Raw genomic sequence first — 19,316 nt, forward strand, 5'->3', positions numbered from 1 at the left:
CCCTTTCTCAAGACACGCCCTTGTCCCACCCCGGCTGCCCTTCCGGACACCACCTCAGCGCTCTGCCCCGGGCTCAACCGCCGCCGCCCCGCCCCTTCCCCGCCCCGCGGCCTCCGGGTCCGCCCCATCCCGTCCCCGCCTCCGTGCCCGCCCCATCCCGTCCCCGCCTCCCGCTCCGAGCCCGCTCGCCCGGTCCCCGCCTCCGTCCCGGCCTCCAAGCCCCCCCGCCCGCCCCACCGGCCCTGCCTCGCCGCTGGGTTGCTCTGGTCGTGCGGGTCCCCCTCCTCCTCCTCCGCCCGAGTCCTGACTCTTCCCTCCTTCCCTCAGAGGATGTCCGCCTTCCAGATCAACCTCAACCCGCTCAAGGAGCCGCTCGGCTTCATCAAGGTCCTCGAGTGGGTGAGTGCAGCCCGCGCGGGCGAGGCCGCCCCCGGCGGGCCCGGCGCGGCGGCGAGGCAGGGACGGTAAGGGGCGGAGGCCGCTGCCCACGACGAAGCGGGCGGCGGGGCCGGGCTGGAGGCTGCGGCCCGGGCTGGCGATGCAGCGGCCGGCGAGGAGTCACGAGTCGGGGCGGCTGCGCTTCGCCGGGTCCCGACTGCCTAGCTAAGGCGGAGCCGCCCTGCTGCCCGCCCGCCCGTCAGGAGCTCACCTCCGGTGCGCCCTTGGTAATGGGAGCCCACATTTCTCTCAGGCTCCACCGCTGGCCGCAAAGGAAGAGGAGACTTCCTGCCGCGGTCCAACCGAAACCCGGGGGCTTGCAGAGACCCTCTGGCAAACGCGTGCGCCCCGCCTAGCCGCCTGGAAACCCGGCCCTGGGGATGGTGGAGATCCGACCAGTTCTCTTCTTGATTAGCTCCGAGTTTATAAATAGTTTGCACAAAGCGCATATATTCAGTTCGGTTCATTTAATAACAAGCCAAGAATAGACGTGGGGTTTGTTTTAGGTACTGGCAGGCAACATCCTGCGTGGAATGTCAGCTCGTAGTCCTTTCCCGGAGACACTCAATCATTAACATCAGAGGAGACTTACTAATTAGACTTTAGGAGTACTCAGTCCGCTTGGAGTAGTTAGTGAATTCACCGAGCGCTGCAGGTTTCTTTCAAACTTAGTGGCCCGGTACATGTTTTGGTGATTTTCAGGGCTATAGTAATAGGCAGCTAACATCTGTCCAGTGTGGAGACAAGTTGGATTTATAATCAGAAATATGAACATATGGGTCTCCTTCGCCCTTTGTTGTTTTTATATAACGTTGAAGACTAGTGCTTCCATTTTCCCAAAACTTTCATACAAGCTCAAATCCTCTGATGAGCACTTGACCCTACTTTCTACAAAAATCATTCCTCCAAAGGTTTTCTGAAAATGGAAATAGTGCTGATTACACACAAATAACTACTTTAAAGGCTCCTGAATTTATATACACAAGAGTCCAGGTTCAAATATAAAATTATTTGCACTTATAAAAACAAAGATTGCAGAGGGGAAATCCCATTACATTACAAGGCTTATCAAATGTAAAGTTTAAGAAAAAGTCATACCTGCTAGTTTTAGTCTCATTGAAGATAATAATTTAGATTTGCAGTTAAACAGGCAGTTTATATTTGTGATTCTATTTGTAAATTAAATATACCATCGACTCTCTAATATTTTAAAGCATTGTTGATAAGTTGACTTGTTTTCTGGTGTATTTTGAAAAATATCTTCGAGCTTCTTAAGGAAATACTATATTTGGCTTGAACAACTTTTTTTTACTTAGGAGATAATTTTGTAAGGACAATATAGCGAATGTTTTACTTGATAAATACTTGAGTGTGTATTATATCCCAGCACTGTGCTAAAACACCATCATACAACAAAATAAAATTATTTTTCCTCAGGAACTTTTAAGATTGAAGGGAATGAAAATGCCATGTGATAAATTCTATAGTAAAGGCATATGCAGAGAGTAGTAGATGAAAGGAAGTTGAGATCAAACTAGGGAGAACTTTGAGATGAAAGAACACTTGATATGTGATTGTTCACTTAGTGGATGGGGAGTGACTTTTCAGGCCAAGAGAATCTTAAATGTTTAGTGGAGTGAAAAGTTGAAGTTGGTGGATAGATAGCCCTGTTTGAGTAGTTGGTTGGAACCAGTACATACTGGGTGAGAGAGAATGGTTTAAGATGATGTGGAGTTTCACATGATTTGCCCTTCTGGAGTTACTATTGAAAAACCTGTTTTTGCCAGATAGAATAGTGGGGTGTTAGATAGTTTCCAGTTAAGCTCAGAATCCAAGGGAATAATGCAGTTTGCCTTTTAGAAATTTCATTTTGTCAGCAGTGAAAAGAATGAATTGCAGAGATTAGAATCAGAGGAAGAGAGATCTGTTGCTTTAGAAATCATCTAAAATTACTTGTAGTAGGGGTAAAAAGGTTTAGAGATCAAAATATGTGTGGAGAGTTAAGAAAGACTCTTAAGGATGATTACTGTATATCTGCTTGGGTTAGTAGTGACCTGACTGGGGGTGGGGAAAGTGTAAGTAAGAATATACTCTGTTGATGATCTCTAGATCAGGTTGGTGGCAATTGAGTAAATGGACTTAGAGTTTAAAATCCATGGGCTGGAGCTTCACAGATACCTTGCCAGCAAAAGGAAGAAGGAATGTTTGAAAGAGTGCTCAGTAATGTTAGGTGCAAGTGAAAGGTTAAGTAAATAAGGGCACAAGTGTGTTCTTGATTTTGATAATCAAGAGTCTGTTGCTGGCTTTTAAGAAGAGCAGCTTCTGTGAAATCAGAAGCCAAATTATAGAAGGCTAAATAAATGCCTGGTAAGATGATAAAGACCATGAGAGAAGATCTCTATTTGACATGACGTTGGAAGAAATTTTGTGATGTTTATGAAAAAGAATGACTTGTTCACCTTATGGCTCTTTTTAAATGATTTTCTGGTGACTTTGTTACATTTTGGCATAAAGCAAAAGTCTTTATTTTCACTTCCCATTTCATTACACAAAATATTAAGACTCAGGAGTCAAGGCTTAATAAAAGTAAGTTTTACTGCTTCATCAAAGACATTTTCAGGCCAGATGCTGGTGGCTGATACCTGTTATCCTGACTACTCAGGAAGCTGAAATCTGAAGGGTTGCATATTGAAGTCAGCACACACAGAAAAGTCTGAAACTCTCATCTCTGTAATGACCAGCAAAAGGTGGGCTGGAAGCCAGGCATCAGAGGCTCACACCTATAATCCTAGCTACTCAGGAGGTTGAGTTTAAGCCTCCATGCTGTACACACACACATACACACACACAACACACAGGAGATGAGGCACAAGTGGTAGAGTGCCAGTCAAGCATCCTGAAAGGTTTGAGGCCCTCAGCTCAAAACTATTACTTGAAGGAAAAAAAAAACAAAACACTTTTTAAAGTGAACTAGTTTTTTTTGGGTGGGGGATGGCAGGGTGTATTTTAAAATTGGATCTCACTAAGTAGCCAACACAGTCTGGCCTTAACTTATCTTCCTATCTCAGTCTCTTGAGAGCTGGGATTACAACTACTTATCACCATGCCCAGTTTTTTTTTTTTTTGTTATTTAATTGCAATTAAATACAATTTGGTAGTATTGCTAATTCTCACTTTAGTAAGTTTTAGCTATCAATGCATTTGCTTAATAAATGCAGATGTCAACATATTGGAAAATATAAATAATACCTTACTGTCATTATGAAAGCATTTTTTACCTTTATGGACTCTTGAAGAATTCTCAGAGGTATGCAGGTTGAGAATTGCTGATTTAATTTAAGGTAAACATTGGAGACCAGAAACAGAACAGAAAAAAAGGCTCACTTGCTTACAGTCTGGATTTATGATTTACTTGGAGCTCAGTAATTAGAAGAGTAGAAAGAAAAATGCAGCCAACTAAGACCTTGACCAGTCTGCTTGCTGATCTGGATTTATGACAATTGAGTAGTCTCATGTGTTGTTAGATTGGGTAATGGGGAACTAGACTCAGAAGGTCAACTAGAAATGACCATAAAATTAATACACAGAGATAGAAGTGGTCATGGGACTCAATTTGACCCTGCATCAGATCTCCTATAACACAAGAGGAAAACTTTTACTTAAAGGCTCAAATTGTATCAGTAGTAGTAAATACAATTGCTTTCTGTGCTATGACAGGCTTCATGACAGTTAGCTAAACAATCAAGATACCAATTCACCCAAAACCATAAAAGTCTGAAAATGATTTTAATATATATGTAGGTTAGTCAGAGATTTCTAGTACCATACTTAGCCTAAAAGTATTTAAGAATAAAGATGACATAAAGATGTTTTCAGCATATAATGACTGAGTTAGGAAAAACTATTTTAGCAGAAACACTAGCAGTTACTGCTTGCAACCCAAATTTTAGAATTATGGAACTGTACTAAAGATTGTTTAGAATTTCCTATGATTGTAGTTTATAAATGGTGAAGCAAACATTTTGGGACTGACTTGCTCATTATTTAGTGGGAATGAACTGAAACATCTGCATTAAGTACTGGTCATTTGATTTAATAAAAACAGGCTACAGCACTGGGATGTAGCTCAGTGGCAAAGTGCTTGCTTAGCAAGTGCAACGTCCTGGGTTTGATCCCCAGTACCAAAAAAGAAAAGACCAAAAAAAAATTATTTTTTTAAAAGACAAAAAAATACAGTTATTAAAAAAACAACCCAAAACAAGCTATACTCACCGGAAATATACTTTTATGTCTATTTCCAAAGATTTCAGCTATATCATTTTTCTTAAACTAAATGGTTGACAGAAAGAAATGTAAGTAGGTGACTTAAATTTAATGCTAAAAACAAATAGCTGTGAGGATCCTTCGAACAGAAAGATGTGAATGGCATACATAAATTAGATTAATTCCAGTGTTCTCCAGTAGAACCTCAGAAAGATCAGAGTCTAGATATCAACTATAACTCTGCCTTTAGGACATATAACTGACTGGGAATAACAGTGCTCCTCAAATTTTCTCATCTCGAACTTCTATCAGTGTAAGAATTTTTGTAGAATCCCTGTATAAGTTAGAGTCACAAATTAATATGATAGTACCTTAAGGCATATTGTATAGTTAGACTAATTTTCCTTTGTATTTTGAAATCCTGATTTCAATAGTTTTCTGATAACTTCTCATAATTTGATTAAGTAGAATCTGTTTTTACATTGTAATAAGGCTTACATTTTCCTTTGTACATTAAAGTATGTATTATCAATCTGTAGTTCTTTGTAGACATTTTTAAATGATCAGTTCATTTTTTTAAAGGTTGGTTTAGTTATACCTAGATAATTTATGTTCTAAACCTTCAGCATTGTCTCACTCACATAAACACTCCTTCCATGAATGAGATGTCTTACCTTCAGTTTGCAGAACAATACTGACAAATGAGCCTGTTGCATGCAGGCCTGGCATGAGTTTAAAGCTTTAATTTTATATTTAAATGTAAAACTGCATAAATAAAAGCTTGAGTATTTTCATCTTGTATGTCAGTGGTTTGAATTACCCTTGAGGTTATAGGACTGCTTAAATGAGGAAGTATTGTGGATGCAATGTGGGTTTGGTGGGCCTAAAGGCATCAGACTTGAGGCTGTCTTACTGAGTGTGGAATCTTTTCTACCTGAAAAGAAGCTTGCTATCACCCTGCCCCTGCATTTTTCCTACTTGCTCTATAGACAGAATTTCATGTCAGTAGTTTCAGTCATTTTTCATGGGGTAGGTAGAAATAGGACATTGAAGTTCAAAAGAGGCCAGGAAATCCAGATCAGCATACCAATATTCCTCATTTTAGACTAGGGTACAGACAATTGTTGTAGAATCTTCCTTGTAAAGTAAATGGATGAGCAAGATGTTTGGAAGGAAAACAGCAGTAAGCTGGGAGCTAGTGGCTCATGCCTGCAATCCTAGCTACTCAGGAGGCTGAAATCTGAGGATCATGGTTCAAAGCCAGCCTGGACAGGAATGTCTGTGAAACTCTTATCTCCAGTTAACCACCAAAAAACTTGAAGTGATGCTGTGGCTTGAAGTGATAGGATGCCAACCTTGAGCAAAAGGAGCTTAGGGACAGTGCCCAAGCCCTGAGTTCAAGCTCCATGGCCGACAAAGAAAAAGAAAATGAGTAGTATTAACTGGCTAGTAACATGCATGGGGAGGGTTTCTAAGACAGTAACAAGCAAGCTAGCAAGAACATTAGGCCTTTAATTCAACTCTTTGTATAAGTTAAAAAAAAATAATGTGAGTCTGATGATTTCATATTTCTCAGTCTTCCCACATTCACACACACATTCAAAAGAAATCCAAATTTTTCATATAAAACATCTCACATTTTAAGAATAACTCCTAGGAGCCAGAGCCCAGTGGCTCACACCTGTAATACTAGCTACTCAGAAAGCTGAGGTCTGAGGATCGTGTTCAAAGCCAACCTAGGCATGAAAGTCCATGAGACTCTTATCTCCAATTAACCAAAAGTAGGAATTGGAGCTTTGGTTCAAAGTGGTAAAGTTCAAGCCCCCAGGACTGGCACCAATAAAACAAAAACAACAAAACCCTAGTGGAAGCACTATACAAATATATCTGAAGTACCATATATCTGTAGACCAGGTTTCCCTGGCAGTAACCAGTATATAACTTACAGTTGATCAAACTGACAGTAAATCAGAGTTACTAGAAATGAATGGATTTCCTGAATTAAGTGGGTATTTTAGTCATCATTTGCTGTGTGTCAGGCATTCTGCTAATAGGCATTGACAATCTCAAGTTGGACCAGGTGTAAAGATATGACAACTCAGCAGTAGAGGCAGTAGTATTTAAAAAAAAAAAAGCACTCAATAGCTTAGTGCAGTATAACCATTCATTGATTTTTGTATTAGCAAATTAGGTGTTGGCTTTTGTGTATGTGTGTGGCACGTGTGTATGTGTGTGCATGCCATTACTATGGGGCTTGAACTTAGAACCTGTACAATGTCCTTTAGCTTTTTGTCCAAAGCTGGCTGGCTCTCTACCACTTGAACCAGAGCTCCACTTCTGGTATTTTGCTGGTTAATTCGAGATAAGAGTCTCACAAACTTCTAGTCCTCAGTGGCAAACAGCAGTCCTCAGATCTTAGCTTCCTGAGTAAGATTACACAAGAAAAATGCCTACAGTAGATTTTATATGTAATAGACAATGTTCACAGCAACAAAGGATAAATATAGAATTAGTTAAGAGCTTGAAAGGTATTTTTGTTAGAAAATGAGAGCATTCCTAGCAGAAGGTAGAACATATCTAATACATAAGTACTGTTGTTTTAGAAATATTAAGTAGTGCAGGGTGACTGAATTATGCAGTACCTGGCAAGAAATATAGTGCAGAAAAATCTAGAAAGATATAGTTGAGGATGGATCAAACATGCCATTTATGCCAAGTTTTAGAGGTTTGAGCTTGTTTTCTTCTTAATTTAGGTCTAGAACACCATTGAGGAAATCCATTTAAGCCAGGGTTCCATGGCAAAACCTTTATTTCAGATCAGTGTGACATCATTCTACAGTAGCCCTGTCCAGTAAAAAAAAGAAAGCTAAAAACTAAGAACCACAGAACAATTTTAAGTATTGTACTAATCACCCTAAAAAACTATAAAAGTGGAATTAATTTAATATATTTTATGTAAAATATCCATATTACTATCTCAACAAATAATGCAAAAGGATTACTAAAATATTTCACATTTTTTATACTGAATCTTCAAAATCCAGTGTGTATTTTATACTTACAGCACATCACACTTAGATGTGTTCTATTTAGAGTACATCACAATTTAGGAACATTTAAAGTATTCCGTTTCCACAAATAGCTGGTGCCTACGTTATTGGACACTGCAGCCTTAGTGCCCACACCATAGAAGAGTGGTGATTAGGATGAGATTCCAAATAAGAGGAAGTTTGTTAGGTTAGAACTCATGAAAATGGTGAGGGCTTCAGTAAAAAATAATTGCAAAAGTGATGTAAACAAACAGCTTTTAAAAGCTGGCTTCAGGACAGGCATGATGGAACATCCTAGTAGAGGCAGAAGATTTAGAGTTAGAGGCTACTCTGGGCTACATGAGATGTTCAAGGCTCTGAACTACACAGAAAGGCAATATCTAAACAAAAATGAAAAAGTTTCATGCTCTATAGGCAAGCATTGGGTTTCTGCAGCTCATCTATATTGACATGGTAGTTATAGTTCTTTTCCCTTGTTTTGCTTTGTAACTTCACTTGATAAGAATATACTACTGTATTTTTGTCACTTTTCCTATTGCCTTTCACTTCCATGTTTTGACATGTCATTGTGAACATCCATGTACGTGTCTAAGTACACGTTATGTGTTTATTGCCAATATTTTCTTGTTTTACGTTTTAAAACTTGATTTTGATTTTTTTTCTGTAGTTGAAATTAACCATCTCCTGTAGCAAGTGCTTCTTTTAAAAACCTTAAGAAATTATTCCCTCATAGACTTTTTAAAAAAAATATTTTTTAAGGACCAAGAATGGTGGCACATACCAGTAGTCCCAGTTACTTGGAAAGAGGGGGACATCTGAGAGAATTGAGGGCTGAGGCTAGCCCAGGCAAAATTTTAGTGAGACCCCCCCACACACACACACACACTTCAACCAGTAAGCTAGGTGTGGTACATGACTGTAATCCTAGATACACATGATGCATAGTTAGGAGCGTTCCAATCCAAAGCTGTCCTAGGAAAAAATGTGAGCCCATATTTGAAAAATAACTAAAAGCAAGAAAGGGCTGTAGACATGGCTCAAGTGTCAAGTCTAGCAACTGTGAGTCCTAGTCCAAACTTTGATACTATCTCCCCCCAAAAAGACTTTTTACATTTAAGTTTGCAGCTCATTTGTTCCATTTATTAATTAGTCCTTGAATTATGTAATCAGTAACTAATCAATAAATGGCACAAGTGAGCTAAAGACTTGGCAGTTTAAAACAACACTTAGTATCTCACAGTTTCTGTGGCACAGGAATGTGGGAGCGAATAGCTGGGTGGTTTGGGTTCAAGTTCTCTTGAGGATATAGTCAGTCTGGTAGTCATCTTAAGGACTCTAGCTAACCCCAGAGGTTCCACTTACCAGTTCAGTCATGTGGCTGAGCAGTCTTTGGTTCCGTGTCACATATGTCTCTCTAAAAGTTGCCTGAGTATCCTTGCATCATGGCAGCTGGCTTCCTAAGATAAATGAGAAAGTTCAAGAGTTAGAGTTAAAATAAAAAGGAAGATACAGTTTATTCTTTTTACAAACTAATTTTAGAAAATGTCTATTTCTTCTACTGTATTCTCCTAGAAGCAAGTAACTGTTTAGTATACCTCCATTTTTTTGTGTGTATTATAGATAGCATTTGAGAGAGCTTTCTTAAATTTGTAAAGCGTATGTGTGATCAGGAAAACAAATTGCTCCCTGCTTTTTGAAACCTGGAAATATCTAGAAAATAAGACTGCAAAAGTTTATGAAATAGAATCTAACAATGTATAGGTAACTTGGGTTCAATAAAAATAACCTCCAATTTCCCCCCTTTGATTTTGATATTAATAAATGAAGCTTAAATATTTCATCCCCCCTTTGATTTTGATATTAATAAATGAAGCTTAAATATTTCATCCCCCCTTTGATTTTGATATTAATAAATGAAGCTTAAATATTTCATATTTAGTGGATACATTGAAATGTGAGTAAATGTTATGTAGCTTGGCATATTATTTTCTCTTTTAGTTGGAGGAATATCAAGGTTATTTTTGTTGAGACTTGCAAATAAATCCTTTTTCTATACTTTTATATCTTTAATGCAAATAAACTTAAATGTAGTTCACTGTCTACATTCAGTTTATGATTAACAGTTTCTAGATTGTTAATGAGTCAGCTTTTAATAATGACCTTTGTTCTGGATGGAATAATGATTCCTTTCTCTCTCTCTGTTTCTATAGATTGCCTCCATCTTCGCTTTTGCTACCTGTGGAGGTTTTAAGGGCAAAACAGAAATCCAAGTGACTTGTCCTAGTATTTCTAACAAAACTAATATTACAGCTGCTTTTGGTTATCCATTCAGGTGAGTTACTGCTTTCTTTTTAATCTCTTAACAGCTCTTTTTTCTTTCATATTGAGTCATTAAGTTTTTTACATACTGAGTTGGCCTGGTAGTACACAGATCTGTAATTTTAGTACTCTGTAGACTGAAGCAAGAGTTTCGAGAGTTCCAGGCTAGCCAGTTTAAAAAAAAAAAAAATATTACCAACCATTTTTGTTGGGAGAAGGGGTAGAAAATACTAGATTTCAGTGCAGACTTTTATTTGACTCATGATTTCAGAGAGTTCAGTCATTTAAGCAGAAAATGATGGCAGTGGGAGGCTGTGGTAAATGGAGGAAGTTATGGCAGACAAAAGGGGAAAGAGCAAGGATAAGGTATAAGCTTCAAAGGCACATCTCCATTGACCTACTTCTTGGTCTAGGCCCCACTTCCTGAGATTTCCAAAACCTCCTAAAATAGTGCCACTAGCTGGAGATAAAGCATTCAAAGCAAGAGCCTCTGGGGAATATACATTCAAACCATAATGAAGTAAGCATTTAGAAACTTTTATGGCCATACATCATTCTCTTGATGTTTTTATTCTGTTATCCCACATTGGATTAGAATGCTCTATTACCACAAAGTGAGAAGTTGTAAGCAGAGAAGCAAATACAATTTAGGAAGTTTTGGATGTCTCATATTTCTGCCATTATTGAGTAATAAATTATTTATGTAGCTTTATGGCAAGTATTTATATAGAGTAAAGAATCCTATATCCCTAGCATAAAACCATACTTTCTTACACTGAAACTAAAAGTGAATATTTAAGTCTTACTAACTTCTCTGATATTTAATTTTCTGTTCAGTAAATTGGAAATATCACTATTAAAGGATTTTGTTTCTTATGACTAAATATAATCTTAAAGATATGTCAGAGCCAGGCACAGTGGCTCACACCTAGCTACTCAGGAGGCTGAGATCTATCTAAGTATAGTGGTTCGAAGCCAGCCCAAAGAAGAATGTCTGTGAGACTCTTATCTCCAGTTGACCACCCAAAATCCAGAAGTGGAGTTGTGGCTCAAGTGGCTTTTTGCTCAAGGCAAAAAGCTAAGGGACAGTGCCCAGACCCTGAGTTCAAGCATAGTACTAGCACACATTTACATGCACATGTGCATACACACACACACAGAAAGATATGTTAGTTACCAAGTGCTTTCCCATTTCCTATCTTTTCTGTTACAGTTCCTGTGTAACTAACAGTTTATAAATGGTAAAAATTTAAAGCAATGTAAATTTTCAGTTAATAACTAACCTAGGATTAAAATGTTAATCATTATAATTGGCTCTCCTAGAGCTAGTCACATAGATTCTGTCTCTTAGAATGGAGTATGCTCAGATTGTAAAATATTTGTTACAATCTGTCCTAATCTAGTGATTTTTGTTTTTCATAAAGATAGTATGCATTTAATTTCATCTGTATTCAATCTACCATAAACCAGTTGCCAGATATAATTTATGAAAATTATAGTTTAAATACTCAGTTTTCTTCTTTAGATGAGAATGTTTTTATTTGGAATTTTCTCTGTTTAGAGGAGAATGTTTTTAATGTATCTGGGGAGTTTTGTTTTTTTTAATGTCATTTCAATATTCTGTTTATTTCTATCTTGGCTAGGGAGAGTATAATAATTCATGTTATTATTTGAACTTTTTTTAATAGGTTGAATCAGGCATCATTTCAATCACATCCAAATGTAAATGTGTGTGATATAGATTGGAAAAGTCACGTCCTCGTAGGCGATTACTCTTCTTCTGCACAATTCTATGTTACATTTGCGGTCTTTGTGTTCTTATACTGCATTGCCACCCTTCTGCTTTATATTGGTTATACGAACATATACCGGGATAGTCGTAAACTCCCAATGATTGTAAGTAATCACTTTATTTCTTTATTTGCATATGTATAAAGCTAAGTTATATTGGCAGTTGAATGTAAGTTTTCTTCCTGGAATTGAATTTTTTTTTTTTTTTTTTTTTTTTTGGTGCTGATACTAAGACTTGATCTCAGAGCTAGTATACTATTTCTTAGCTTTTTCATTCAAAGACAGTGCTCTACCACTTGAATTACACCTCCATTTCTGGCTTTTGGCTGGTTAGTTGGAGATAAAAATCTCTTCCACCCTTAATCATCAGATCTCAGCCTCTTGAATAGCTAGGACTACAGGCATGAGCCACAGACTCTTGACTTCAAAATTATTGGCATGTCAGTTCAACATACGTGACATTTTTGTGTTTGCCATTAAGTTGAGCTATCTCTCATGATAAATTCGGCTCAATTCTGCTAGCCTATTTTGTATTCCGTGTAAGTTTGTGTTTAATGTGAAAAAACTCAAAGATGTGAGAATGCTTATTAGGTTGCCAATAGCAGAAAAATAAAGTAGAAGAATAATGCCTTTAACCTGAAGAATTACAGGTCATACCAGTAATATTCCTCCTTTTTCTTTTTTCTTTTTTCTTAAAACTCTTTTTATGCCTCTATAATATCTATCTCATTGAGCTTAGTTGTCTGTTTCAGAAATCAGGTCACCTACAGGTCAAATCTGACTCACTGTCTATATGTTTGGAATACTGAACTTTTTATGAATCATGTATGGCTGCTTTCATGCTAAACTCCTTTATTTATACCTGAATTCTTAGATTCATTATATATTTACTATTAATGGGCTAATATTTTTACTACCCATGGGCTAATTTTGAATCTTTGACATGTAAGGATTTGGAGTCCTTCCTGATGCCTTTCTTAGCGCTGTAGAGTCTACTAGACTAGAAGTAAAGTAATCTCTGAGATCTAGGGAATAGACTCTGCTCTGGATTATCAGTGACAGTCCAGACGTAAGCTATGGTTTTGAATTAGATCTCTACTATACAAGAAGAACTTTAAAGTCAATATTAGTGCTGTTAACTTGAAGGAAAGACAGGCATTGAGATAATAGACACTTATTTCTATGAGAAAACCCTGATATTTACTAATAACTTATGAATTTAAAAGGAAGGCTGTCAAATGAATTGTTAGCTAACAGGTTTTATTTACTTATTTGTTTTATTTTTTGCTGCCTGGATCATAAGAATGCATATGGTAAGAAAGTAATTTTTATACTACAGATTAATTCTGTTTCTTATACTTGTAAAAATGACGTTTTCATAAAATATTTCTTGGCTGTTAAGAAATGGTCAAAAAAGATGGGCATCAACTACTTTCGTTTGCAATTCTATTCAACAGGAATAAGTTAGATCTCTGGATTTGTACTTTTCAAGTTTTATCTTAAGGAACTTGATTAACCATATAATTAAGTTTTGGTTTTTAAAAAAATCTTTTATAATTAGAAGATATTTTCTGCATTAACTCCCCCTAGATCTCTTTTTAAGTTAAATCCAAATGAGCTCTTATATTTTGTCTAGTAAACTTAAAGTAGTATTCCAATATTTTATAGAAGGATTTGCTGACTGATAGCAATATACAGTGATCTAGTTGCTGACTGATAGCAATATACAGTGATCTAGTTGCTTAGTTCTGGAAATCAAAAGCAATTTGATTACATAAGTGGAGGGAGGTAGGGTGAGAAAATGCAGTTCATATAATTATATTCAATGTACATTATGTAAAAATTGAACTACATAACTTGAGGAGGGAAGGTATGGGAGGAAAGATGAGAGAAGAACAATGGAAAGGGTGACATTGATCACGATGCATTGTTTTTATAACCTGACTTAGGGAATTGAAACCATTTGATACAACTAGTTAATTAATAAAAACTAATTTCTACCTCAGTGATGAGTTAGTGGCCATTTTGTTATTGATGATGTGATTATATAATGGGCATTTGCCTGCCAAAGTCTAGCTTCTAAATTAACATTTTGAATTCTATTTTTAATTTTTAGTTTATATTAGGTATACAAGGTAGAATTTCATTATTATAGTTCCACACCTTTACAGTATATTCCAATCAATCTCACTTCCTCTACTATTCTTTATTACTTCTCTCCCAAAGTAATTTCAGCAAGATTCATTGTTCTACTTTCATCGTTACAAATAATCTGTTTCAACTTTATTTAACCCCCTTTATCCTTCTTACTAGCCTACTTTTAATTTAATCAAATACAATTCATTTTTTAGGATACTCAAGTTTTAAATATAACAAGTTGTGACAATTTTTAGGTACTGTTTAGTAATAAGAATACATTCTTAAATCATTATTTCCAATTCTGTACTAAGGTATTCCTAGGAATGTTTCTGTTGTAAAATTTTAAGTCTACATATATTTTATATATTACTTTCCTTTTCTCTGTGATTATGTTTGCAAAATGAATGTTGCTCTATGTTTGTACAGTTAGAACTTGGTTTTAGTCTTCTCTAATGGCATTGTTTATCCAGTGTTGTCTTGGCCAAATGGGAAAGCCATGTAGCATAGCTTCTGTTTCATAAAGGATTATCCTAAATAACTAAAAAATAACTATCTAAACAATTAAAAATTGTGTTTAGTTTATTTCAAAAAAATGAACATTTTGGATATAAGCCCTCAAACCTTTTTTTTTTTGGTGGGGGGGGAGGTATTGAACTCAAGGCCTTAGGCATACTAGGCTGCTGAGCTACCACTTGAGCCATACCTCCAGCACTGTTTTTGCTGATTATTTGATACATAGAGTCTTTCCAAACTTTTTTCTGCTCTCTCTATCCTCAAACCTTCCAAGTAGCTAGAATTATAGTCATGAGCCCCTGGTACCCTGCCCCTAAATCCTATTTCTGAGCTTGGAGAAAATTTTGCTGCCAATGCTTAAAATAATGTAAAATCTATAATATAAATTTTTGCTTTGATCATTAATTTACAGGAAGACCAAGATTAAAAAAATGAAACTTCTACATTAAGTAAATTCATACTTAAAGTATTATTTAGCTTTTTGTAACCGTTACAACTGAACAACAGTTTAGTTCCCAGCAGAGCAGGTTAAGTGAAGAAAATAATTTTTCTCTTCTTCTTTGTCTTGTTTGTTCAATAAGAAACCATCTAAAACATTAAAATATTCAATTATATTGTTGGAAATAATAATATACAGCAGTAGATTCATTAGAAAGTTACAAGAGATAATACATCTTAGGACGTTCTTTTGTCCTTTTTATTTAAAAAATTTCATAGTCATTAATCATTGACTTCCACTTGTAATCCTACTGAGGGGGCTGAAATCCAGGGGATTGTGATTCAAAGCCAACCTAGACAGAAAAGTCTGGAACTATCTCCAAAATTTAAAAAAAAATTTTTTTTAAAGGCCAAACTTGAAGTGTGGCTCAAACTGAGGAAGCACAAGGTCCTGAATTCAAATTCCAGTACAACAACAAAAAAGACCTAGTTCTCTTTTTCCATCTCATTACTCATTTCATGGAGAATTCATTTTGACTCAAGGTAGAATTTAAATCACAACAATATGAGGAAGTAGAAGGTATGATAAGGCAGTTGAGGGAACTTGCAAGAGATTATAACTTAGAATATAAATTAAGAAAAATGAGACCCTGAGTGAACACTGGGAAAAGGTCAAATTGTAGATATTTGGAAGGGGTGTGTCAAAGGACTCTTGGGATTGAGATGCCACAGAGTTAGCTGTAAGAGGTGATACAGGATATTGAGATGACCAAAAGAGATTATGAGGAATATAGTTGCAGTTATTACAAGGTCTAAAGTAGGACCCTCAAATGGCTGAGGCAAGATTATGGTGACAGCTATGGAATACTTTGGTTTCTACTGTAAAATTCTTAGACATAAGTCGTGTTAACTATTGTATCTCAAGCTTGGTGCTAGTAGCTTTAAATGTCATTGCTTGACCTTTAAAATAAGCTCTATCGTGAAGGACATTTCTCATACCATAAGATTAAATGTAATTGTTTTTTCATCACTGATTTGAAATTTAATATTATTATATTGAGTGCTAATTAGTGCCTACTTTTACTCTAGGACTTCGTTGTTACTCTTATTGCCACGTTTTTGTGGTTGGTAAGCTCTTCGGCCTGGGCTAAAGCTCTTACAGATATTAAAATCGCAACTGGACCCAGTATTGTTCAGGAACTTGTACCTTGTGGTAAGGCAGACGTGAAGTGTTATTTCAGCTCTGTGACTTCTATGGGATCCCTAAATGTGTCTGTGGTATGTATACATTATCATATAATTTTTTATGGTTAACAGAGTAAGTTTATTTCAAAATGAAAGGAAATCCACGAAAAAAGTAGCAGAAACTCTGCATGAGGGGTTCAGAGGTATAGATAGATATATACACACACATATATAATATTTATTGTATAATATATATTTATTATAAAACTATAATTTTTAATAATATAATAACTTTACTAGTAATTTAAGAAAGCAGTGGCTTTCAGTAAATTCCTGGATGTATATATTGTTTTTTTTTGTTTTGTTTTTTTTTGGCCAGTCCTGGGCCTTGGACTCAGGGCCTGAGCACTGTCCCTGGCTTGTTCCAGCTCAAGGCTAGCACTCTGCCACTTGAGCCACAGCGCCGCTTCTGGCCGTTTTCTGTATATGTGGTGCTGGGGAATTGAACCTAGGGCCTCGTGTATCCGAGGCAGGCACTCTTGCCACTAGGCTATATCCCCAGCCCCCGTATATATTGTTTTTTATTTATACTAAGCTGTTGATTCTAGTTATAACAGTGAAGAAAAGTATCTTAAGAAAATTATTACCTGTGAAAAGGTTTGAGGAGATCCTAATTGAGTCTTACATTTCATTAAGATGCACAAGGCAGGATATTTGCCTGAAATGCACTAAAAATTGTTGCTAACTTCTGCTGAAATTACCTGATAGCCATTGTGCTATCTTAAGTCATCCAGCCACCCTAAAAGGCGTGTGGAAGGTAGTGTTAATGAACTTCATTATACAAATGGGGGGAGGGGGCGTAATGTAGTTCATATATTAATTCCCATAGCTGGTAAATGGCAAGACAAGATTTGAACTAGATTTGACTTTAGAGCCTGCCCTCTAGGGCTTAATGATCTATGAAAATACTACCATTATGGTTTCCTAAATAATCTACACATTTGAGTGCATATAAAGTATTAAATATTTTGTTATTTAACCAAATGGTACATGTTTATTATTAAACTTATTAGTATACTGAGTGTATTATTATTATGTCTAGGAAGACTTAATTACTTGTGGGTTGGTTGTAAAGTTATGGCTACTGTTAGATTGGAGTAGAAGAGATAGCAAGAGGGGAGAAAGGAAGTAGAAAAGATGCATAGGGTGATTCATAACCTTTTTGAATGGCAGAAAGATGAAAGCCCTGAAAGATGGAAGCCTGACTCCCTACTGTTACACTTCACTCTAAAAAGAAATAAAAGCAGGGTTTCAGGTCTCTCAAATTTAATCCCATCTTTTTGTTAATAAGCATGGAAAAATAAAAAGTTGTAGGTATTTTTCCATATGTTACTGATGTAGGGTTTAGCTTTATTTAGAGGGATTTGTTCATTGTCCAAATTTTATACACTGGAAATAGCCTTTTAAAAATTTCTTCTTTGGATGAAGTATTAAAATGAAATAATGAGGTACTGTTTAATATTAAAGAAAAACTTAAAAGCTACAAAGTAAATATTTCATAAGTACTTTTCTCTCATAGATCTTTGGCTTTCTGAATATGATCCTTTGGGGAGGAAATGCTTGGTTTGTGTACAAGGAGACCAGCCTACATAGTCCATCAAATCCTTCCGTCTCCCACACAGGAAGTGTGTCACCTCCAGCCGGAATGTAATTAAAAGGGAGAGATACACTGTGGGAAATATGTGTCTATACTAAAACCTGTTGCCAACATCTTGAGTAGCATTATTTCTTCCTAATAAAAGTAATGACTTTTTCAGTAAATTGGTGGGTTTTAAATTTTGCTGCTTTTTATATAAAACTGTGTCTTTCTTTGAAATTTTAAGATGTAAATGGATTCTTACATGTAAATTTGAAAGTCCAAGGGATCTATTATGCGATGACACACATTTTTAAATGAACAATTTTTTTCACTAACTTGTTTGCTTTCCAAAGTGTTTACACCTTAAGCCTTAGCATATGTCTTCACTCAGAGAAGTTACATTGTCATTTCGTAATAGAAAAAAAATTGGAAATATTATACATACACTACTGTAAGTTTTGTACAGATTATATACCTAAGACCTGTCTTTGCTTAAGAAAAATCTTGATTACATAAATGATTTTTAGAAAAAAATTAGTTCAAACTTTATATCTGAGCATTGTTCATGTTATAAAATTTTTTAATTGCAAAGACCAGGTGTAAGTTTTATTTCTATTTTTCTAAATGACCTGTTATACTTAGCAGGAGTACTAAAACTGTGTTAGGAACAGGAACTTCAAAATTTCTAACAAATGTGTGGTTCATTTAGCACTTCTGTTACATGAGATTCAAGCTTTTATTATGCTGGTGGTTTCCTAGGCTTACTATGTAAATAGAACATGGTTCAGCTAGGTGTTTTTCCATGTGAGCATTCTCTTATTTGTTTTTTATCCTTTGTTATGCCATCTACTTTTTTTGCAGACGCTATATAGGGGGTTAAGAATAATTAAGATTAATTACCTTTTTACTTGTGTAACATTAAAATTTAAGGTCAATGAAGTTACTACTTGGGTTTAGCATTGATATTATGAAAATAAGTGCAATTTGGATTTTATGTTTATTGATTTTCGTTACTTCACAAATGGATGATTAAGGAATTAGGCGTCACTTAAGTGAGTCTTACTGATATACTGTCTTTCACTATTTGGGTATATTCTGAATGCAGTGCTTATTCATTATTTTGCTTCATAATCTTTTTGTTGTACCAGGATCCATACTTCTTATTCTTACAAGATAATTGTTTATATGTGAAGCACATCTTGCTATTGCCTTATTTTTGTTGCAAAAATGTCAGTATGAGAATGTGTATGTCTTACACAACAAACAATAAACAAGTTGAAAGAAAGAATGCACACTCATTGATATATTACGAAGAATTCTTTAAGGCATGAGGGATGCAAAATGGATCTGACTTTTGAAGCAGGAAACAGAATTACATAACTGTTTTTAAGTGTTTTGGTTTGACAAGGAATAGAACAGACAAAAAACTTTGAACACTGGTTCTACTTTTTCTTCCTTTGTTTTGGTGCCGACCTGGGGCTTGAACTCAAGGCCTAGCACTGTCCCTGAGCTTTTTGTACTCAAGGCTAGCACTCTACTAC

General features: G+C 36.2%; 1 protein-coding gene across 1 annotated transcript; it reads left to right on the forward strand.

Annotated features, from left to right (window-relative positions):
• The first annotated feature begins 208 nt into the window (after window positions 1–208).
• On the forward strand, window positions 209–19,060 carry Sypl1 (synaptophysin like 1). The gene is made up of 5 exons (XM_048339819.1): window positions 209–399; window positions 9,962–10,083; window positions 11,759–11,966; window positions 16,041–16,229; window positions 17,716–19,060. The coding sequence occupies exons 1-5, from the start codon at window positions 331–333 to the stop codon at window positions 17,845–17,847; spliced, it is 720 nt and encodes a 239-aa protein (XP_048195776.1). The 5' UTR covers window positions 209–330; the 3' UTR covers window positions 17,848–19,060.
• Window positions 19,061–19,316: the final 256 nt, after the last annotated feature.

Source organism: Perognathus longimembris, chromosome 2 (assembly GCF_023159225.1).
Source record: "Perognathus longimembris pacificus isolate PPM17 chromosome 2, ASM2315922v1, whole genome shotgun sequence".
NCBI classification, from domain to species: domain Eukaryota; kingdom Metazoa; phylum Chordata; class Mammalia; order Rodentia; family Heteromyidae; genus Perognathus; species Perognathus longimembris.